The 23,378-nt window shown below is 34.2% G+C and overlaps 1 protein-coding gene across 4 annotated transcripts in view; it reads left to right on the top strand.

The window, feature by feature from the left end:
* Nucleotides 1-23,378, top strand: part of LOC143240948 (uncharacterized) — a 143,274-nt gene that overhangs the window by 19,885 nt on the left and 100,011 nt on the right. Inside the window, exon 2 of one of the 4 annotated variants that reach the window (XM_076484244.1) lies at nt 3,779-3,884. The exons of 2 other annotated variants lie outside the window; for them this stretch is intronic. Coding sequence is in view for 1 of the 2 variants with exons in the window: in XM_076484242.1 (XP_076340357.1) it covers nt 9,580-9,604 (25 nt within the window). In the remaining variant the exon portion in view is untranslated. Of the gene's footprint in view, nt 1-3,778; nt 3,885-9,332; nt 9,605-23,378 lie in introns of those variants that run through there. One more of the 4 variants, XM_076484242.1, reaches the window with a different exon arrangement.

The raw sequence follows: 23,378 nt of genomic DNA, 5'->3' as shown, positions 1-23,378 counted from the left end.
AATTATTTTTTATCCTCATTTTATAAATATAAGTTGCTGCTACCACTCGTCTTTAATTATTTTTTATCCTCATTTTTTAAATAGGTTACTGCTACCACTCATCTTTACTTATTTTTATCCTCATTTTTTAAATATAGGTTACTGCTACTACTCATCTTTAATTATTTTTTATCCTCATTTTATAAATATATGTTACTGCTACCACTCATCTTTAATTATTTTTTAACCTCATTTTATAAATATAGGTTACTGCTACTGCTCATCTTTAATTATTTTTTATCCTCATTTTATAAATATAAGTTGCTGCTACCACTCATCTTTAATTATTTTTATCCTCATTTTATAAATATAGGTTACTGCTACCACTCATTTTTTAATTATTTTTTATACTCATTTTATAAATATAGGTTACTGCTACCACTCATTTTTTAATTATTTTTTATACTCATTTTATAAATATATGTTACTGCTACCACTCATTTTTAATTATTTTTACCCTCATTTTATAAATATAGGTTACTGCTACCACTCATCTTTAATTATTTTTTATCCTCATTTTATAAATATAGGTTACTGCTACCACTCATCTTTAATTATTTTTTATCCTCATTTTATAAATATAGGTTACTGCTACCACTCATTTTTAATTATTTTTACCCTCATTTTATAAATATAGGTTACTGCTACCACTCATCTTTAATTATTTTTTATCCTCAATTTATAAATATAGGTTACTGCTACCACTCATCTTTAATTATTTTTTATCCTAATTTTTTAAATATAGGTTAATGCTACCACTCATCTTTAATTATTTTTTATCCTCATTTTATAAATATAGGTTACTGCTACCACTCATTTTTAATTATTTTTATCCTCATTTTATAAATATAGGTTACTGCTACCACTCATTTTTAATTATTTTTACCCTCATTTTATAAATATAGGTTACTGCTACCACTCATCTTTAATTATTTTTTATCCTCATTTTATAAATATAGGTTACTGCTACCACTCATCTTTAATTATTTTTTATCCTAATTTTTTAAATATAGGTTAATGCTACCACTCATCTTTAATTATTTTTTATCCTCATTTTATAAATATAGGTTACTGCTACCACTCATTTTTAATTATTTTTTATCCTCATTTTATAAATATAAGTTGCTGCTACCACTCATCTTTAATTATTTTTTATCCTCATTTTATAAATATAGGTTACTGCTACCACTCATCTTTAATTATTTTTTATCCTCATTTTTTAAATATAGTTTACTGCTACCACTCATCTTTAATTATTTTTATCCTCATTTTTTAAATATAGGTTACTGCTACCACTCATCTTTACTTATTTTTTATCCTCATTTTTTAAATATAGGTTACTGCTACCACTCATCTTTAATTATTTTTTATCCTCAATTTATAAATATAGGTTACTGCTACCACTCATCTTTAATTATTTTTTATCCTCATTTTATAAATATATGTTACTGCTACCACTCATCTTTAATTATTTTTTATCCTCATTTTATAAATATAGGTTACTGCTACCGCTCATCTTTAATTATTTTTTATCCTCATTTTATAAATATAAGTTGCTGCTACCACTCATCTTTAATTATTTTTATCCTCATTTTATAAATATAGGTTACTGCTACCACTCATTTTTTAATTATTTTTTATACTCATTTTATAAATATAGGTTACTGCTACCACTCATCTTTAATTATTTTTTATCCTCATTTTATAAATATAGGTTACTGCTACCACTCATTTTTAATTATTTTTACCCTCATTTTATAAATGTAGGTTTCTGCTACCACTCATCTTTAATTATTTTTTATCCTCATTTTATAAATATAGGTTACTGCTACCACTCATCTTTAATTATTTTTTATCCTCATTTTATAAATATAAGTTGCTGCTACCACTCATCTTTAATTATTTTTTATCCTCATTTTTTAAATATAGGTTACTGCTACCACTCATCTTTAATTATTTTTTATCCTCATTTTTTAAATATAGGTTACTGCTACCACTCATCTTTAATTATTTTTTATCCTCAATTTATAAATATAGGTTACTGCTACCACTCATCTTTAATTATTTTTTATCCTCATTTTATAAATATAGGTTACTGCTACCACTCGTCTTTAATTATTTTTTATCCTCATTTTTTAAATATAGGTTACTGCTACCACTCGTCTTTAATTATTTTTTATCCTCATTTTATAAATATAGGTTACAGCTTCCACTCATTTTTATTTTTTGTCCTCATTTTATAAATATAGGTTACTGCTACCAAACATCTTTAATTATTTTTTATCCTCATTTTATAAATATAGGTTACTGCTACTACTCATCTTTAATTATTTTATATCCTCATTTTATAAATATAGGTTACTGCTACTACTCATCTTTAATTATTTTTTTTAAGGAGTAACAGAATGATTTAAGAAACGAGATATAATACACGGTTATACATTAAAGTGTTATATACGTTGTAGCAATTGCATATTTTCTGGATTTACAACGCTTGAAACCGGGTTTCGATACCCATGGTGGACAAGGCACATATAGCAATTGTGTAGCTGTGCGCGAAGTTTAAACCAAACCTTTAACTTAAGAGGATATAACTGATTTACTATTATTTATTTGTTTTAATATCTGTATTTGTTTAAGTTTAATGCGTGTGACGTATATCGTTAAAGGTATATTGTGAAAATCTCGCTTGTTCTCTGAATTTGTAGAAGATTCTTGAGCGTAAGAATCAACAATGCACGACGTACATATATGTAAAATATTAGCGATTGCCAGTATTGTTGCCACGATGAATTTTCGAGAATCTCGCCCATTGAGTAAAAAAAAATAGCCATGGCAACACGCGGGGAGACAGCTTTACTTTTGGGGCGCTACAGCCAGTATACTATAAATTTCTGTGATAAACGCTTATTAGTTGGAAAACTACAGATATTTGTCCAGGAACGTCTGTAGATTTCGAACATTACCCACCGTTTAACTTCAGAGAACTAACTTCGAACGTTAATATTTCTATGAAGACATCGCATAACTTCAGTGGAAAAACTCACGTGGGATCAGCGAGAGAGAGCTTGACAGTGAACTGTAGCGATATCAACATAGAATTAATTCATTCATCGCGAACCATCGATAAAATATTCAGTTCTAGACCAAATAGAAGACTCGGTATTATAAAACTCTTGTATATGTATATATATACATATATATATATATACAGCATTATCTGTAATAAGTGTTATTATAAATTGTATTCTTGTTTGTATATTAAAATATACTTGTGTTAAAAAGGAAAATTGTGTGTATCAGCCTTGTTGACACATATCGTAAATTTTATACGTATTGGCATTCAATTAACTTTTAAATTAAAATAGAAATTTCCGGCTATTTGAAATCGTAAGACGTAACATGGTAAATCGGAGACTCGTCCGAGATAAATTATGATGTGTAATAAGGGTGATCAGTGAAACTTGTTCATCTGGACCCTATTATGTGTTTTAACACATATTTCTTAAATGCCTATGCGCCTAATTGCTTGTGATTCTATGAATTATTGGTTCACTGACCCCTAGTTACACGTGAGACATTCTACATAACAGAATGATTTATATCACCCTATGTTTTTTAGTCAGTTCTTAACACTAAATATTGTAAGAGGTAAAAATATAAACTTACTCACTAAGAATGCAATATGTGGCAAATAAGCCGCCAAATGATAATGCTGTTTTTGTTTGACTATATTTAGGTTCACAGTTGTGACTTGAGCCAACTTAGGAAAAAAGACACCATATGTATACTGTGATTATATATATAGAGTGATACATAGAACTGAACTTTGGGCCATACTTGAGGTAATGCTGCAGCTGTTCTGAAAGCTGTGGTTACACAGTTCTTATGTTTCTAATAGTTCTAAACGCACTAAAATCACTGTGAAATGTAAATTTAATATCCTGTTATAGACTAAGAAAAAAATAGTAGAATGATCTTTTTGTTGGTAGTATAAAATACGCAGTAAACAAAATAATGAATATTACGTAGACACATCACCGTGTGTAGGTTAATGTGAACGCGGGGTTGTATCTGCCTTCAACAATTTACAATTTATTGAAATTGTTTAATGTATACTGATACATTTTTAAGGTTAGTAGCAATATTGTCGAAAAGATGGCAGCACCATATCTCAACGCCATCTTGAAATTTTCGTAATTTGATTAAAGTATATGTATCAAAAATCATTACAATTTAAATATATATATATATATAGAGAGCTAAATCAGTTCAATTCCTTTTACTCCATCAGATCAGCTGGTAAAATAAGTCTATAATTTGCTAAAAAGGAGTTCTATGTAAATAATAATAATAATAGATACATAATAATTAAAATTATGTTTTGTGGTGGGTAATTATAATTTATATACTGAATATTAGTGGTATTTTTCCAAAACACTACATGTGAAACGAAAATAAACAAGTATAATAAAAGGACAAGTTATTTAAAGATTTTATAAATGTTATGTTGAAGTGGTTACACTATTCAGGAAGCTTCGAGGACAAACTTGGCCCGCTCCGTTTTGATTGTTTGTTTTAACTTAAGCACAAAACTACACAATGGGCTATTTGTGTTCTGCTCACCACGTGCTCCGTTTTGATAACAAAAGGAATTATTAGCAACAGAATGGGTCAAGTTTGTACCAATTATGTTTTGTTTAACTTAGTTATTTAAAAAAAGTATATTTTTATATATATACACATGTTTACAGATCTTAGATTGTTTTATCTTGTCATTTTTTTAACTTGCCTCTTTATTTTATTTCTTGTGGATGTTACTTCTTTGTATTTCTGATTATTTTAACTGTGATGTACTGTGCATGTAAGGTTTTTTTGGTGAGACCCAATTAAGACTTTTCTTCCTCTTTTTTCCCATGGTTTTAATATCCATTTAACACTAATCTTCATTTGAGTTTGATATATACGTGTTTTGGCATGATTAGTCAGGCATGCACCCCCAGTGGCACAGTGATATGTCTGCAGAATTATGCTGCTAAAAACCAATAATAAACAACAACGACAGTTAGGCATTCAAAACTCCAACCTCGAACGGATCACATTTCTTATAACCATCTTTCTTGCAGACCTGTTTCCTTTTTGTCCTCTGCTTATTGCAGTGTATTTTATAATTAGTCACAGGTATATGAACCAAAGTAATTAACCAAATGCGTATTGAATTAAGGAAATCTGTTAACAGCGTAAAATTATGAAAAAATACGCTAAATTAATAATACATGTGCAACAACATTAATAACACGAAAGGTTTTTTTCGCACAGCCGGGTGGTGGCGCGCCCTGGTGGATAGAGCGTGTGAACTCAAAATATGCGGGTCATAGGATCGAATCTCGTCGCCGAACATCTTGCCCTTTCAACCGTGGGTAGCATTTTAAAGTTATGGTCAATCCTACCAGTCGTTGATACAAAAGTAGTTCAAGAGCTGGTGGTGGGTGGTGCTTATTAACTGCCCTTCCCCCTAGTTTATCACTTCAAAATTAAGGACAGCTAGCGCAAATGACCATCGAGCAAATTTACGCGAAAATTCAACAAACAAATTGTGCACCCCTAACCAGCCTAATGCATGACATGCTGAAACACGTTAATTATCATAAGAACATCACCCTGAGTATGATATTACACAACCATGTTAATTTTAAAGTTCGCTCTCAGTGGTTACCGTATTTTACGCACTTTGTACTTTAAAAATACCTTGAAAAATCTCTGTTTTCCAAGACAAAAGTGGTGGGTTAAGGTGAGATGTTAGTTTAGGGTGTACTCAAAACGACCCTTTACAGATGGTAATGTCATTGCTTACCAATTACAAGTATTTTCAAAAGCATAAAACGTTCAATTTAACTAATATGGTGGATATACTGTGAAGAATGTGATTATGACTGACCGTATTTACTAGTAGGTTGAAAAAATTCAAGGTTGCATCAAGGTGTTGGTTGCTGAATCAAAATATATTTTTCTTGGAATTGTCTTTTCAAAATTAGGGTGCATCTAACAAAGCGTAAAATATGGCATCTGTTTCATGTCGTTTTCACTAGTTTTTGAACGTATATTGTGTGAACTTGCTACTACCAAAGAATCCAAAACACGTAGTTGCTGTAAATGTTCGTTAGTTCGCGTCATCTGCCATATCGAGATAAACGAACCAATAACATGCGTTTCTGACTGTTTATTTTATTTAAAACGTTTCAGTCTTGTTAAAATCCGGTGCTCGATTTTCCTCGGTAGACAGTGCACAGATAGGCGTTATATAACATGTTAAACTACTTATATTGTATATATTGTCAAATATTTAAGTAAATAACATTAATATTTCAAATATAAATAATATCGATAGAATGCAAATATCATTTTACAACATGCGCTAAGCCTAAAGCCCTCATTAAAAAGTTATTTGAACGTTTATACGCACATTTAAAACGTTATCGAAAATACATTATCATTTTTGGCATTTGGGTAGAAATATGTTAAATCTCTGTTTTTCTTATACAAAGAATATTTTCTCACATCTAAAGTTATGAAAGTCACCAGCGTGTTAACTTAACTTTGACCTCTTTGGTCACGCTAAACATCCCAATCAACGCGATGTTGTTAGATTTCAACAATCATATATATGTAAGTACATGAGCCTGCCGTTTTAAAATGGACTGTCAAGTTTCACCCTTGTTTCTCAAAATTACGTCCTGTGAATGAAGGCTTAAAAATTAAAAGTTACGCCAGTGTTTAATCGTAGGAATATATGACAAGCACCGAGACGCATAACGAGATTTAAATCATGGAAATTTTCTGTCCTAACACTAGAGGTCACTATATTCACATACAGACTTTGCAGTAGGTGGTATTGCTAGTTGCTTTCTTCCTAATGGTTAATCTCATTAATGCAGACAGCTATTATGTAGCTTTGTACGAAATCCAACAAAGAGTTCTCTCAGTTTAAAATCATTATTGATGAAAATATATTCAATTGAACAATTACGTATTAATTTGGCCCACTGTGGCAAGGTAATTAGAGCGCTCGTCTCGTAATCTGAGGGTCGCGGGTTTGAATCCCCATCACATATGCTCGTCCTTTCATCCTTGGGAGCATTATAATATAGGTCAATCCCACTGTTCGTTGATAAAAGAGTAGCCCAAGAGTTGGCAGTGGGTGATGAGTGGTCACCAAAATGAATAATGGGGTAAACCATCATATCATACCTCTCTCACGACATATTTGGTGTTGGGATTCGAACTTGCAACCCACTGATTGTGTGTGAAATGAGTGTCCTAGGAACTGGATCCTGGATAAGATGGTATTAAAAATTATGCATCAATACCAGTAAATGAATTATTAAAACACCACATTGAACAGAGCCACCTGTTGGAAAAACAACTTCAAAGATTAATACACATACGGCAATAATATGGTGTGCTTGATTGTAACTGTTATAATACGAATGTTATTTCAGAACAGAGAGAGTATTCAGGGTAGTTATGCCTACTGTACTCGAAAACGATAAAACTGCAGAAGTAAACAAAATCACAAAGCTTCAAAATGGGTTACATGTACTGTGCCTGTAAACAATAATTAGATATAGAGGGAGATGTTGTAGAAGTTGATAAAAAATTTGAAGAAGTAAGGTTGACGTTACTTATTTTAATTTATTTAGGACGAGTCTTCGATTTATTGTATTACGTCATTGCATATTACTATTGCAAATAACCAGAAGTTTGAGTTTTAGTTAATTAGGTGTTGATATGTATCACATTTATGTTAACTGTCAACAAAACTGTTACATAGTTTTCTAATACAAAAATATTTTAGTATACAATAAAAACAATAGAATTTATAATAATCGTTATTACTAATAGCTATTACAAATAATGGTTCATATACAAGAGTTTTACAAACTTACAGACTACACCGAGTCTTATATCCGGTTTAGAACTGAATATTTTATCGACGATTGAAGCCCTGTACGAGCAAATTAATTCTGAATTAATATTATAACACACCTCACTTAAGCTAGCTAGTTGTCGTTTCTTGATTGGTCTCGCACCGCTTACAAGCTTACTTTTTACCGAGGAAGATCTTTAATGCCCTCGTAGATATAATAACGTCCGAAATTATTACTTAAAGATGAACGGTTTGTATTGTAATTTTCAAATTCTGTAGTTTTCCGATTAATAGGCGTAAATTACAATTACAGCTTTCTAAGCCTATAGCACATTGATTGTAGCTGACTAATAATATTAATACTATTTGTTTCTCGGCGCGTCGTTTTTATATACCAATCACACGAGTGTCTTTCAACAATGATCGAGCACGCCAGCGTTTTCATGAAAGATGTATTGTTGATTCTTACACTCAAAAATCTACAAATTTCGAGAACAGGTCGGACTTGCTCAATACATAGTCAACAATATATGCCACATGCAAAATAACAAAATACACTCAAACAAATGTAGGTAATAAAATTGTTGTACGACAGTTGATCTGTTACATTGAAAACACTTCACATAAAATATCGGAAAAAGTTTGTTATTAATATTATATAATACTCATTACAGCATAAATAATTTTAGGGGTAGACAATTGTAATATTTTTCCATATTTATTTTTTTAACTTTCTTTTTCAAAAAATACCCTGTGTTTATATGTTACATTTGATTCTTCATAAAATTATTGTAACTAATTACAGGGCCCTCCTGCCCGGCATGGCCAGGTGGTTAAAGCACTCAACTTGTTATTCGAGTCCCCGTCGTACCAAACATGCTTGCCCTTTCAGCCGTGGCGGCGTTATAATGTTACGGTCAATCCTATTATTCGTTGGTAAAAGAGTAGCCCAAGAGTTGGCGGTGGGTAGTGATGGCTAGTTGCCTTTCCTCTAGTCTCACAGTGCTAAATTAAGGACGGCTAGCGCATATAGCCCTGGTGTAGCTTTGCGCGAATTTCAAAACAAACCAGGGCCCTCCAGTGGTTCAACGGTAAGTTTGAAATCTTGGTTTCGATACACGTACTGGACACAGCACAGATGGGATATTACACAAACAAATTTATTACGTTTCGAACTACGTCACTCAGATGTTACAAAATTTCCTTTTTTGATCGTGACGTAACTGTTTGATGCAAGTTCTTAACACGTGATACTGTTTATATTTAACACCCGATCATTAGGTGGCGTCTTAGGGTGTTATTGATAAGTTTTTTTTTATCCGTGTCGTAAATTTTAACTTGTTGGTGTACTTTTATCTTTATTTGAAACGTCAAATGAGCAGTTTGTAAAATCTGTTTATGGAACGTACACTTGAATTCTGTATGACACACAAAATGTTTTCTTCTACCCACCTGTTGAGTCAGCCACATGACCAACTAACCCCTCAACTTAACACCCACTGTTGCTCTCAGAAACTTCTTATGTAAATCGAGCTCATTGTATTAGTTGAGAACGTACCGTGTTCACTCTGTTTACAGCGAAAGGTAGAAAATTTTATTTCTATGACAAGTTCATGGTATTGACAAAAGTTAATCACGGTAAGTGAATGTTTGCTTTCTGACGTACTGTAAAAATATACATAAAAATCAGTAGGTTGTTCTGTATGTAAAATACCACCGTGCTTTTAAATATTATTTTCTGTCTTCCTCCATCGTGGTATCGATGTTCTCAACAGAATACTTAAACTTTTGTCAGTTTGATAAGAGTTCGTCTTAAAATGATACGTTTCAAGTCTGAAGTCAATGTGGTATATTCGCAGGTGTAACTAGACAAGTTAAGCCTATTTTCGACTATCCATGACCATAATAATGGATTTATCGCTGAAAAGAAAACACGGAAGCTTCTTCAAATTGTTTATCCTGAAATTTCACATAAGTACTCTTTAATATGTCTAAAACTTATTAACTGTGGCGGTAAATTTGCTTGGTAAACTTTTACGAAAGTAACAGCTGTGTTGATGATAGCTAGGAAACTCGCGAGGCTACGGAAGATAAACTTTGAACGACGAAGGAAACACTCGGGTCATTAGGCCTAACAGCTGTGTTGGGTATTCGCCTACACTTTATGAAACATCCATTGTATAAAGAGAGGGTGGAAATGTGACGTTTACACAGTTTAGCTCATTGTACACAAAATGCACGAATGACAGATTTTTTGTTTCATAGTTGTTTATTTTTATAAATAGTTGGCAATGTTATATTTATAAAGGTAGTGTATCAGCATTCTGTATTTAGTTGGAAGCTTTGAAAGTTTAAAAAGAGGTTTAGAACGAGGTCTGCATAATGGTGTAGTGTAGGTTAGTCAGTTGTTGAACTCAAACTACACGACGGGCTATCTGTGTTGAGTCCACAATGACAACTGAACCCAGTTTTTAGTGTCATAAACCTTCAGACTTACTGATGAGACAAACTAAACGAATGTCTGTCAGTTTCCTTTCGTGGACGAAAAAAATTATTTAATGAAATTAATATATCAAGTGACTTTTATTTTTTCAGATCTAAAATCTTTGTTCCTTGCAACCTTATGATCGCAGCTTCGAATCCCCATCAGCGAACACGCTTGCATTTTTATCTGTGATGGCGTTATAGTGTTACTGCCAATTCCATTATTTGTTGGTAAAAGAGTTTGGTTTGTTTTGTTTTGTTTTGAATTTCGCGCAAATCTACACGAGGGCTATCTGCGCTAGCCGCCCCTAATTTAGCAGTGTAAGACTAGAGGAAAGGCAGTTAGTCATCACCACCCACCGTCAACTCTTGTGTTACTTTTTTACCAAGGAATAGGGGATTAACTGTCACATTATAGATTCGAACCCGCGACCCTCAGATTATGAGTCGAGTGCCTTAACCACCGGGCCTGATAAAAGAACAGCCCAGGAGTTTGCAGTGGGCGGTATTGACTAGCTCTTCTTTCCTCTAGTCTATCGTTTCGAGATTAGGAATGGCTAGCGAAGATAGCCCTCGAGTAGCTCTATGCGAAATTCAAAACAGACTTTCGTGTTTATATGTTTCTTGTTTTAATGAATTTTACTGTGACCAACGACATATTAGAATTTCACATATAAGAACAACGTCATAACGAAACGTAATGAAATGTCTTACGTTTCGTGGACTTAAACTTCCAAAGTTAATTGAAATTCAACTATATGAAACATAATTCACGAAGTTACAAGATGACGAAGAAAAATTACTGGACACTGTTGTGTTGGCAGACATCTTTGTCACGTGCACAGGTTTTAGCCCTAAAGTAACAACGGCTTAAAACGATAAACACTAAATATGGTTAACTTTATACAATTCCACCATCAACAACGATTTGACAGTTGTTGTTGTTTTTTAAAGTAAAATACTAACAAAAGATTTAAAGATTTCGTTTGACAGGCTGTTGGCTGTTGATCAAAATGGCAGACACCACTTGCCAAGAAACAGACTGTACTTAAAGTTACAAAACAAAAATCGACGTGTTTTTGTGTGCATAAAGAAAGGTAAAATATTTATTATTAGTCACAGCCTACTAGTATTGGTAAAATAGTTAGCTTCGTCAAGGCTACTAGCTGGTGACTGTGTTATCAGAATCAGTTGCCTTGTATAATAATTCAGGATTTTACGTTTCATCTTTGGCTTTTGTGTATCTTTTTACTCTTAATACAGTAGGACAGTGTGCTAAAGAACTAAAGTGTTAAATCTGTTAACAACTCCTTAAGCATGCCTTTACTTAAGTCTTAAGATCTAGAGTTTGATTTGACTGTCAACGGTAAAATATTCTACAAGGATCTGGGCGTGGCGAACTGGTTAGCGTGTCGGAATGTGAATCCAAGGGTTTATGGTTCGCGACCCGTCGTCGCAAAAATGCACTCCGCATGTTGAGACCATGGATGCATTATAAGAGTGGCGATCTTCCCTCTAGTCTATCGTTTCAAAATTTGGACAGCTAGCACAGTTAGCCCTTGACCTCCACGAGAATACCTGAAACAAAAACCATTATCCTGCTGTGTCAGTTATCACAGCTGGTAGTCAGATGGTGGCAATCAGCCAGGTGCCGCCTAATCTTAATAAAAGAAAGGGAAAAATTATCTAGAATTTTGATGAATGTCCCTGTTACGGGTATCGACGCCATTCATGTTTAAAAAATAAATGACCACGTTTCTCTCTCTGGTTTCACAGAGATAAAATCCACTAAACACAAAAAAACAACGACAATAAACAGTGGAGCAAAGAAATAGAAGAAAACATCATCCGGGTCGTTATGTTTCCTAACTGTAACTTGTTAAATTGAGGTACATTCCAAGAAAAGAAAAAAAAAAGTTCGCTGGTGGTAATAGTGTCGGACTGCTGTTCGGATCGTTCATAGTTCGAGATGTGATTAAATATATACGCCCTGATCTTTCATCATTGAGTACGAATATGAAAAATAACCTGAGTAATCTTCGTGAGAAATCAGTTATGTCTGAGAATGTATCAGATTGATTTGATAGCATTCTTTTTAAAATCAGTACAGTCAAACCATGTTCGAAAATAGCTCTGATGACATTGAGGGAATTACTCTTGAAAAGAGATTTCACCATAGGATCATTACTCCTCGTTTCTTAAAAAAAAAAAACTTACAAATTCGTCACGTCCAACTGAAATAGTTCTGGTATTAAAAAAACCTATTGGCACAAGTCAAGAATCGTTCTGAATTCTGACCTCATAAAATAAACAAACAAAGTTTAGTGGCAGTTGATACTCTGGTAACTTAGTTCCCCAATAAGAAAGGTTTGAATCGCGCTGGTTTTCAGTTATCACTTCTTCAGAAGATTTTAAATGCGTTTTGATTATTAATTAAAAACACTGAACTGTTGACACGTAAATAGCAAATATAAATCATCGTTTAGGACTAGTGTATGCTGCCATCTAGTAGCTTTAAAAGTAAATAATACAAAATTTTATTTTATATTTTATAAATTGGTTTTTGTTACCATTGAACAATAAAAACATCACTTTATTGGACTAGTAATAATGTCCGAAAGTAACACATAACAATGCATTATAGAATTATTTTAAATCTTAACCATAGTGATGTTTGAAAAAATTAATTATTCCATAATGTTTGTAGGAACTTTTCTCAACAACGCTAGATAAAGTTAAATTTTCTAAATTGTAGTTGGCTTTTTTGAGGTTTTTAACCGAGTTATTATGAAACAACTATTGATTATGTTTCATTTGCTACTACATATTTATATTTCTTTTTTATTATTATCTTCAAAGTTTGTTTCTTAGAGTTTTACATCTAAGATACACATTCTGCAGATACACATTCTGCAATTATGGAGTTTCATCAACTACCGATGGTTTCGAGTTTTAGTTATATAAAAGAAGTTGACATCTGTTACAAAAAGATAGATCACTGGGCGATGTACAACTAAGAAAGTAGTTCTTTGATATTAAAGTTTTAGAACTGTATAAAGGATCAAAATGATGGATGTATATATTTTATTTGATCAAAACTACACTTGATTCACAAACCGTTTGTTGCTCATCACAGTGAACAGAATGCGAGGCATTTCAAATGGGAAAGGGGTCTTTGGTAACTTTTCTGGTCATTGAATGACATTGAAAAACTACGTTACACTCATAAAGTTCAACCAGTCTTGCCAAGTAAATTATTTTTATTATCTACTGGAAGGAAAAGAAAATTGTAAAATCTGGTGTAAATGTGGTTATTTATCGCGTTCCTTATTAAACCATCATCGTAACTGGGTTTTCGATTGGTTAGTTTAGATTGTAAGTGTGCTTTCGATTGGCTAGTTTAATTTGTAACCGGGTTTGCTATTGGTGTATTCAGCTGCTGCTGTCAGAGTTTGAAATTTGTTATATTTACATATATATTTGAGAAATGTTGCCATTACAAGATGCTACTGGTTGAAAGTGATTATACGAAAGATTTGTATTTGCGAAACATTTCACAATGTCAGTAATTTGTTTTTGTTAAGTAAACTTGAAAAATGAAAACTTGATTTGCAACGTGTCACGAATATATCGTGTCGTATGCACTACAATAAAGACAACAGAATGTTAAAAGTTTAAGAAAGTGTTAACAAAATAGTATAATGCTGATTTATATATTCTCTAAAAACTTATAATTTTACGTATTTAGCTGAGACTGTTAGAAAAAAGTTACAATTTTTACCAATGGATGTATTAACGTAAATAATGTACTCGAGTATTTTTAAGTTGTACAAAACTAATAAACATTTAAAATGCTGTAGTTTAAGATTAAAACCAACTGAGAAAAATATTTAAAAATGGCATTCATAATTTTTTTTTTTAAAAAAGCAACTCAAAAACTAAAACTTAAACCTAGTGGGAACTTTGTAAAAGTAACATAATTTACTATTTGAATGCCATCTGAATTAATGCTACAAGAAAAGTGTGTATATACACCCACAAATATGATAACATAGGATTAACTGACTGTGGGATCTTCATATTTTTTAAGCTAATAATACATGTGGTTTAATTTCAATGAACTAATTCGTTAAGTAAACCTTTAAAAAAATCCTATTTTGGCAGGAAATTGATGCTGTTGGGAAGATAAAATTTACTATTTGTTGGATTGTTTTTTCATGTTTTACATACGTTTCTAGTGTTAACGAACTTATGATTCTTTCTCAGTGGCTTTATAACAATAACCCTTGTTTCGTTCAAGTTTTAAGTGTAGCTGTTGTGTCTCACACTGAAAGTTACATTTTCAACATGCCAAATCTCGTATTAGTCCATCAAATCTCGTATTAGTCCATTTTTCAATCAAGTTGTTCGGAAGTCACAGGCTTCGAGTCGGTTTCCTTTACAGCTGCTGCTCTCCCGAGGGTTATTTTAAATTCATACATGAAATCGCTTAAAAATATTTTATCTGCGTGTTGAAAATTAGATAACCTATAACATGAACATGATTTAAATGGCTTTTTTTTTTTTTTTTAGGTCGTAGATCGGATTAATAACCGTGACGCTGAACTTTCAGTTTATGAGTTACTTCATTTACACACATATGCCGACTGAAGTCATTAATTTGGTGTTTGGTAGTGAAATATAGAGATAACATTTCTTACTGTGTCCGCGATAAATCTATCTTAATTACCAGTCACATCCCCGTCTGCTTACGCTCACGGAAGTAATTAATTTTGGTAAAGTAGGTTGTCCGAATTGTCGAAGAGAGGACAGATGACAAATAATGTGTTTGCTACATTGATAGAAAGTATAACTTTAATACCGTTATTGTGTATTTATTTATTTATACATTATGTCACTGATCGCAATTTTATACACTAAGTCAAAAAGATTTTCGTAAAAGTAATCAAGTTCCCTTCAACATATATCTCTGATATAAACAGTTAATGAAATCAAATGAATGGTGAGTTTCTGATATCCGAGCTAATGAACAGGAAGTTTTCTTTTTTTTTTTTTAACAGTGCCATGGCAAAACCGAAATATCTAGAATGATGAAACTAGTAATGAGGAAGTGGTTAGGGTAAATATTTGAGACTCCCCGTGGGATATGCAGAGGTGAAGGGGAGCTTAATTCGAGAAAAAAAAATGATTTTTTTTTGTAAAGACGTAATATTTAGAGAGGGAGGGATTGTTGTTGTTTGTTTTTTTCATATTCGCGCAAAGCTACACGAGGGCTAACTGCTCTAGCTATCCCTAATTTAGCAGTGTAAGACTAGAGGGAAGGCAGGTCATCACCTATCACTGCCAACTCTTGGGCTACTCTTTTATCAACAGATAGTGGGATTGACTGTAACATTATAAGGCCCCCACGGCTGAAAGAGCGAGCATGTTTGGTACAACGAGGATTCAAACCCACGACTCTCTGATTACGAATCGAGTGCCTTAACCACCTGGCCGTGCTGGACCCTAAGGGGAGGGATTGTGATACAGAAAAATATTTTGAGAATTGGGCGTTTGTTTGATTCTTGTTAAGGATAAAATTACGCAATGGGTTGTCTGTGTTGTGCCCTTTATAAATAGCGACACCCATATAACTTTAAACTTATAATGCTAAAAACTGAGTTTCAATACACGTGGTGGGTACAGTACGGATAGCCCATTGTGCTACTTGCTAAACATCGACTTACTGCTGAGCCATTGGGGGCTTGAGAAATGGGGAAGTTTAAAATGTTTGCTTGTTATTAAGCACAAACTTACACAAACATAGTGGGATGTTTGTACTCTGTCCACGGCGGTTATTGAAACATAAGTGTTCTATTCTCTGCGACATAACGTTGAGCCACTGGGGGGACTGGAAATCAGTAAGTGACTTTTCTGGTAATATAAGATAGGAAATATTCTGAAGGAAAAGTTATGGTGTAATAGGTGTTAAATCGACGGAACCCAGCAGATAACTTTGAAAGAATCCACAAAACTCAGAATCATGAAATATTATAAAAAGACCAAAATAAATTCGGACAACAAAGTAAAGAAAAAAATGGTGGACAAATAAACAGAATTGTAATTCATGATTATTTATGTAACGTGCCCATCTACAGGTCTGACAAACTCACTGTAGTTGAGAGGAGTCTTCGAAACGTCCACACATAACAAAAACAAATGAATTACGATTGATTGCCCACACGTTTTTCCTTGCGGTAATTCAAATCTTATTTATCATTTCGGCTCTACACCGTGTGTGTGTGTGTGTGTGTTTCAGACCAACTAAAGTAAAATATTAAATCACGTACAGTAGAGAAAGCCCCTTTATTAACGGGCAGTGGTTTTTAGTCAACTCTACTTTTGGTACAGTTATACTGATTGAATTCTGTTATCTTTTTATCCTTTAAATCAGGGGTGTAGATTTTTTACACCCGATGGGGGGGGTGATTTTTGCAACCACTTATGTGGACTGTTTAATTTGCAAATTGGTAATCTCTGATTATGTGAACCTGAAAGCTGTAAACATGCAGTCACAGAGTAATCTTGTAGCCACGATACTTGCATGTATACTTCGGCCTAGTGATTGATACTTACGAACTATCACTTAGATCAAAAAGCTTAGAAGCACGCCTATCTTAAAGATGTACATTTCGGCTACTGAAAAAGCCTACATCTAGGCCTAATTATGTAATTCGATTGGCAAGAACACGAGAATCACAAGAATAAACACACAATTTGTAGGCCTGTGATGCAATAAAACAATTCAACAGACCAAATTGTAGGGGGGATGATTGTATGCACCATACCCCCACCTAAAATAAAGGGGGGATGCATCCCACCCATCCACACAGGATCTACACCCCTGCTTTAAATAATTATTTCACTTCCAGTTTGAAGGCCTCCTTATGGCTCAGTAGTGAGTACCAAGTTTTATAACGCTAAAAATCTAGTTTTCTTATCCATGGTGAGCAAAGTACAGATATTTCATTGTGTAGTTGTGTGCTAAACAGCACAGAAACAAACATAAAATAGCTCTTTGATAGATTGTTTAGACAGAGTATTCATGATGAAACTTTGTATGATGGACGGCAACTGTCTGTTGTAGAGACACAAGCGTAGAGGATGATGTTTTGAAAGTCTTCCACCTTTCGTTTTCACGTCAGACTTTCGAAACGTCGTCCTCTACGGTTGTGTCTCTACAACAGGCAGTTGTCGTCCATTCTACAAAGTTCCATCATGAAGTAGTTCGTTTACTAAACAACAGTTTCTATAGTAACTGCTGCATTAAACACATGAAGATGAGAGAATGTATGGGATCATTAGTTTGGTTTCATATTGATATACATTTAATGATTGTGACAACACAGAACATTTTCTATCAAGCTCAAAGTTCTCCTACAAATTACCTTACTTTACTACTCGATCCCATAATTTTAAGTAGTTTAATATGTTAACTGGGTGGCATAGATCTCTAATTCGCCTCTCTGTTGGTCTACACCATTAGAACACTTGAAAGTTTTTAGTGTTGGCAACGTAAGTGGGTCAGGGTATATGAAGTGTTTATTTAGGGGTAAAAATGAAGTCCTTGTTTAATGGAAGTTTTCACTCAGGTAACGAGGAAATCTCTATAATTTAGGCAAAGATCCCAAGGCCAGTTATACAAGTTTTTGTTTTTTCTGTGTTTATCATGCCTATTTCACTCTGATTTATTTTTCATAATATCGTTTTATGATCAAAGTCACTCAGATAAGCGCGTCACATAAAACCCACGAAGATTTATTACCGCCATGGTGTATGTAGCCTTTATTTAGCAAGTCCAGTTTGATTCAGAGTGAAAAGGTTACAGATTTTGTTTCGTCTGTGGTTGATTTGGTCTTTCTGGTTATCAGAAAAAGTTGAACTTTCTTTTACGTTTCTATTATAGAATGTAATCGAATGTCTAGAATTATATTTAACTTAACATCACGATTATTGAAGCAAAACTGGTCTTTAAAGGCCCCCCGCTAGTACAGCGGCATGTCGCCGGATTACAACGCTAAAATCAGGGGTTCGATTCCCCTCGGTGGGCTGAGCAGATAGCCCTTTGTGGCTTTGCTATACGAAAAACACACACGGCCTTTAAAGAGCGCCGTCAATATTTTAAAAATCACATTTTTCAAGTTTAGCTATACATCGAAATTTTAACTTCTACATAAATAACTCGTATCGTTCCTTATTAACCTGTGGTAAGTGATTAAAAATAACAGTTTCCACTCCATTAAATTGGTTTGTTTTGAATTTGAATTTCGCGAAAATCTGCTCGATGGCTATTTGCGTTATTCGTTCCTAATTTAGCAATGTGAGATCAGAGGGAAGGTAGCTAGTCATCACCACTCACTGTCAGCTCTTGGGCTACTCTTTTACTAACAAACAGTGGATTTACCGTAACGTTTTAACTCCCCCACGGTTGAAGGGGGCGAGCATGTTTGGTCGAACCCGCGACCCTCGGATTATGAGTCGAGTGCCTTAACCACCTGGCCATGCTCAGGCCCCACTATTAAAACCAACATCGGGATGAAATTTAACACTTATTTATCTTATATTCTTCGATAACTTGAATTCTTTTAAATTAAAAACTTTACCCTTTGCCTTGTTATGAGTCTGATTACAACTAACAAAGGCAGTAATTAAAATTAATTAATTAATATTAATTGCCCTTATCTCATTACTGTTGCAAAAAATTTTCAAAGTTTTGAATTTAACCTCTGGTGATGTTCACGTGCTTTTATCATTCCTAAGTGAAGTTATGGTGTTAAAACAGTTTATATCATGTATTTCTTTATTACTGTAACAAGGTCCGGCATTGGCCGGTGGTTAATACACTCGACCTGTAATCCGAGGAGAGCGGGTTCGAATCTCCGTCATACCAAACATGCTCGTCCCTTCAGCCGTGGGGCGTTATAATTCTACGGTAAATCCCGCTATTCGTTGGTAAAAAGAGTAGCCTAAGAGTTGAAGGTGGGTGGTGATGACTAGTTGCCTTCCCTCTAGTCTTACACTGCTAAATTAGGGACGGCTAGCACAGATAGCTCTCGTGTAGCTTTGTGCGAAATTCAAAAACAAACAAAATTCCCCCTAGTGGTACAGCGATACGTCTGCGGACTCGCCCCTCTAGAAACCGGGTTTCGATATCTGTGGTGGGCAGTGAAAAGATATCTCATTGTGTAGCTTTATGATGTAAACAAATAAACAAACAAAACCATTTCAAAAAGCACACAATTCAAAGACCAGTTTAACTATTAATTACAAGTAACTAGCTGCTTAAAGGATGCTTCATTCACACATAAAGAACTATGAAGTGTAGAACGTTTGAAAAAAAACCCCATCTTGTCTAGCTTTTGTTAGACGTTTGTTAACACTATATCTTACGTATACTTTAATAACGTATGTGGTTCTTTATCTTTTTCAGAAATATGATTGTTAGTATAAACCACCAAGCTTGTATATTTCATGATTCGCCAACTTAGAATATGTCCAAATCAGTCTGATTACCAACATAAATCTTGATGTTAAATTACCACAGTTTTATCTTCGTAATGTCATTATAATTCTTTTTATTGAATGACATTGGGTAAGGATTTCAGTAAACATGTAAGTACGTGAAAAACCTTGGTAGGCAATAATTGTTTACGTAAATTCAGTTGAAACATACGTTCACTTCAGTTATCATTAAGCTGTAAATATTTAAGGAAAACAGATTTTATCCAAATGTTAAGCCTATTTCCTTTTCGTTTGTGTTAAGTTCTGCTGTGTGTTTTATGACCCCCGTAAGTTTGGTTCAGGATGAAACTGTTTAGGCTGGACTCTGATGTCAGAAACGTATTACAAGTTTATACAGCGTATATGTGTGCGCCAGTGTGTAGTGTGTTTGTACAATGTGCATTTGTTGCAACAATGTACCATGCTTATTATGGCGTATATTTAGCAGCATCATGCACCCCCTGTGTCCTGATAAACGTCATATTTTTAACCTCGTCATGTGAATTCTAGATGCTCTCTGCCTGTTTTTCAGAGACACAGACAACTAATAATGGAAAGACGTACACGGTGATTATAAAAGTCGATTTGAGAACTTGTGTAGCTAGCTTGCAGACGAAATAATGTGTCTGTTTGCGGAAGGCGCGTTAAACTGATTTCTGTAAATGGCACTAGAGGCGCCACTATAGTAACTGTTCATTGCTGTTGTCATCATTTGCGACAACTCTATCCATCTTTACAATATTGTTGGATATTGGAGTGCGTATCATCGCTTAAGGAAGAATTGTTGGAGTGGCTACGAGGTTATAATGGTAGGGTATCATTCGAAGAACCAGTAGCGAGTAGGGGTGAGGACAGAAGTGGGTGGTAACTAATCACAATGGAAGTGGGGGGTTACTTTATACTATTCACCCAACAGACACTTCTAGTTACATGTATAGCTAAGTGTATTGCAGAGAATTTAAACTGCCCCCCAAATATGAATTTCTGGTTTTAGAAGACAGAAGTTTGGAGTATCGTCTTTACTGAAGAACACTATCTGCAGATTAGGTCTTTAATTCTGGATTCAGAAAACTTTAGAGATCTGTAATATGATGTAGTAGCGAGGGATGACATCGGTTGAATAACTGTGGGTGAGGGACATAATGTTTTTGGTTTTTTTTTTGAATTTCACGCAAAGCTACACGAAGGCTATCTGCGCTAGCAGTCCCTATTTTAGCAGTGTAAGGCTAGAAGGAAGGCAACTAGTCATTACCACCCACCGTTAATTCTTGGGTTACTTTTTTACAATCGAATAGTGGGATTGACCGTACATTATAACGCACCCACGGCCTGAGGGACATTAAAAAATTAAAAGTGTTAGGTTTTAATTTTGCTTGTAATGTGCTTATAACGGTACGTTCAAGATATATAGATATAGTTACACTATCCAGATCGAGATAAGAGATATTGGTACCCTCATAGGCAATTTTGTTTTACAGTTTGAACAAACAGTGTTGACCGTTTTACAAATTACTGTTCATTTGTTAAAAATAAACAAAAAACGGGTTAAGCCTACTCTAGTACATTATCATCTTAAATGAGGTTTAATTATATAGCTTGTGTCAAAGCAAATAGCAGAGAAAGTAATTATCCGGAATAAAGTTGTCCTATGTAAAAATTTTGTGTCAACATTCGACCTTCGGTTGAACTCAACAATGGTTATCTTAGCATGCGGGGCCGGCATAGCCAGGTGGTTAAGGCACTCGACTCTTAATCCGAGGGTCGCGGGTTCGATTTCTCGTCACACCAAACATGCTAGCCCTTTCAGCCGTGGGTACGTTGTAATATAACGGCCAATCCCACTATTCGATGGTAAAAGACTAGCCTAAGAGTTGGCAGTGGGTGGTAATGACTATCTGTCTTCCATCTAGTCTTACTCTGCTAAATTAGAGACGGATAGCGCAGATAGCCCTCGTGTAGCTTTGCGCGAAATTCAAAACAAAACAAACCTTAGCATGTGGAAACTAAAATTAGTTTTGGTTCTGCACTTGTTGCGTGTTTCTCTGTACAAATTAGAATTTTGTGGACCGATATTTCTATGGGTGTTATTTTAATGCATGGTTGTTTGTACGTAAATTTCACCGTAACCGTGGGACAACACTGTAAATCACACGTTTTATTAAGTATTGCTGTAGCCAGTTTTTTGTCGTAAGACTACAGACTTGTTGAAGGATTATGGAACGCAGCCCGAAACGTTTTGTTGAAACCAATAAAACCGACAGAATAAGTCCACGTTTTAAACACACTGCCAAAATCGGCAGATGAATTCCACACACTAAATACATTGCCAAAACCGTCCACAAATTAACACACAATCAAAACTGGTAGGAGTCCACACACTCAGTGCATTGCCAGAATCGGCAGGAGAAGTCCACATGTTAAACAAATTGCAAAAACATATATGTAAAAACGGCTCGTTTGGGTTGAAAAAATGTTTTTTACGTAGAGGAGCGAACAACGTTTCGACCTTCCTCGGTCATCGTCAGGTTCAAATTGTCAAAACTGGCAGAAGTCCAGAAATTAAACAAACTGCCAAAACCTGAAGGAGAACTCCACGTGTTAAACAAATTATCTAAAACCAACTTTAAGAAAAAAAACTAATGTTGTATATTTTCATCTTTTATTTTTCTTTAGAAATTATTGGTGTATCTTGGGTCAACGTCCGTTTTTTCTATGATATATTGGTTTAAAAATTGGTATGGGGTTGGAGTGACATATTTAGCTGTGACGTCCAAGTCACGGACGGTACGGAGCGTTTCGCGTCTGTTTCTTCTACGAATGAGTTGCAATAAGTAGAAAATAAAACAGGCCAACGAACTACCTCCGGGGCGAATCTTACGTTCGAATCTAACTTGGACTAGAAACTGAAACGTACTGAACAGTTATATATTCGTAATGCACTAATTCACATATTAGTTTTACAACAATTCACTGTTTTGAGTTTATGAATAAATTCCTACAATTATGCGGAAAGTGTGTGAAATTCAATGAAAAATAAAGGTATTAATAGGGCCCGGCATGGCCATGTGGGTTAAGGCGTTCGACTCGTAATCCGAGGGCCGCGGGTTCGAATCCCGTTGCACCAAACATGCTCGTCATTTCAGCCGTGGGGGTGTTATAATGTGACGGTCAGTCCCACTATTCGTTGGTAAAATAGTAGCCCAAGAGTTGGCGGTGGGTGGTAATGACTAGTTGCCTTTCCTCTAGTCTTACACTGCTAAATTAGGGACGGCTAGCGCAGATAGCCCTCGTGTAGCTTTGTGCAAAATTAAAAAAACAAACGAGGTATTAATAATTTAAAAATAGAGACAAGGACTAATTCCACCTAAATAAACGATAATATGCTTTT

The sequence above is a fragment of the Tachypleus tridentatus genome, chromosome 13 (genome assembly GCF_004210375.1).
Source record: "Tachypleus tridentatus isolate NWPU-2018 chromosome 13, ASM421037v1, whole genome shotgun sequence".
NCBI classification, from domain to species: Eukaryota; Metazoa; Arthropoda; class Merostomata; order Xiphosura; family Limulidae; genus Tachypleus; species Tachypleus tridentatus.
Note: the sequence above shows the minus strand (reverse complement) of the source record. Positions and strands in the feature narration are given on the sequence as shown.